Here is a 936-nt window from a genome sequence, read left to right as displayed (position 1 = left end):
TGAACTCACTGTCTGTCCTGCCATGGCCAAGGAGGCCGTTCATGAACTCATAGTCTGCCCTGTCACAGCCATGGAGGCTGTTCTTGAACTCACTGTCTGTCCTGCTACGGCCAAGGAGGCCGTTCTTGAACTCACTGCCTGTCCTGCTACGTCCAAGGAGGTCGTTCTTGAACTCACTGTCTGTCCTGTCACGGCCATGGATGCCGTTCTGGAACTCACTGTCTGTCCTGTCACGGCCATGGAGGCCATTCGCAAACTCACTGTCTGGCCTGCCATGGCCAAGGAGGCCGTTCATGAACTCATAGTCTGCCCTGTCACAGCCATGGAGGCTGTTCTTGAACTCACTGTCTGTCCTGTCACAATCATGGAGGCCGTTCATGAACTCCCTGCTCTGCCTGCTCCGCCATGGCTGCCCGATCCGCCTGCTCCGCCATGGTTCCCCACTCTGCCTGCTCCGCCATGGCTCCCCGCTCTGCCTGTTCCTCTTCACGGGCCTGGCCCTCCGTCCCTCCCCCAGTTCTGCCGCCACTCCACCACCCTCCTGGACTTTTTTGGATTTTGTTTGGGCGTCTGGAGCCGCCCTTAAGAGGGGGGGATATGTAATGTGGTGTTTGGGTTTTGTCATGTTCATGTTTTCATGTCTTTTATTTTGTAATTGTTTTATGCTGTTAGTGTCATGCTTACCTTACCCTCTTGTCTTCATGCCATTGGTTCCTCTGTTCATTGTGTCATGTTCTGATTGGTTGTCCTAGTCATGTGTCTTTGTTTCCCATTGGTGTGTTCTTGTCATGTGACCCTCTTGTCTGCTATAAGTAGCCATCATGTTCCCATTGTGCCTTGTCGTGTATTGATGTTGTAACCCGCTGTCGGTGAGTCTAGTCTGTTTGTGCCTCGTCAAATCTGTTCATGCCTAGTCAAGTCTGTTCATGCCTCGTC

At 52.8% G+C, this 936-nt stretch overlaps 1 protein-coding gene across 1 annotated transcript in view; it reads right to left on the bottom strand.

The window, feature by feature from the left end:
- The window catches only part of LOC107739791 (uncharacterized), an 11,973-nt gene extending 11,678 nt beyond the window's left edge, over positions 1–295 (bottom strand). Inside the window, exon 1 of the mRNA XM_016551992.1 lies at positions 136–295. Coding sequence (XP_016407478.1) covers positions 136–295 — 160 coding nt within the window. The remainder of the gene's footprint in view (positions 1–135) is intronic.
- Between the last annotated feature and the right edge of the window lie 641 nt (positions 296–936).

This window comes from Sinocyclocheilus rhinocerous, unplaced genomic scaffold, assembly GCF_001515625.1.
Source record: "Sinocyclocheilus rhinocerous isolate Xijiao unplaced genomic scaffold, SAMN03320098_v1.1 scaffold1577, whole genome shotgun sequence".
In the NCBI taxonomy this organism is placed as follows: domain Eukaryota; kingdom Metazoa; phylum Chordata; class Actinopteri; order Cypriniformes; family Cyprinidae; genus Sinocyclocheilus; species Sinocyclocheilus rhinocerous.
This window is presented reverse-complemented; position numbering and strand designations above follow the sequence as displayed.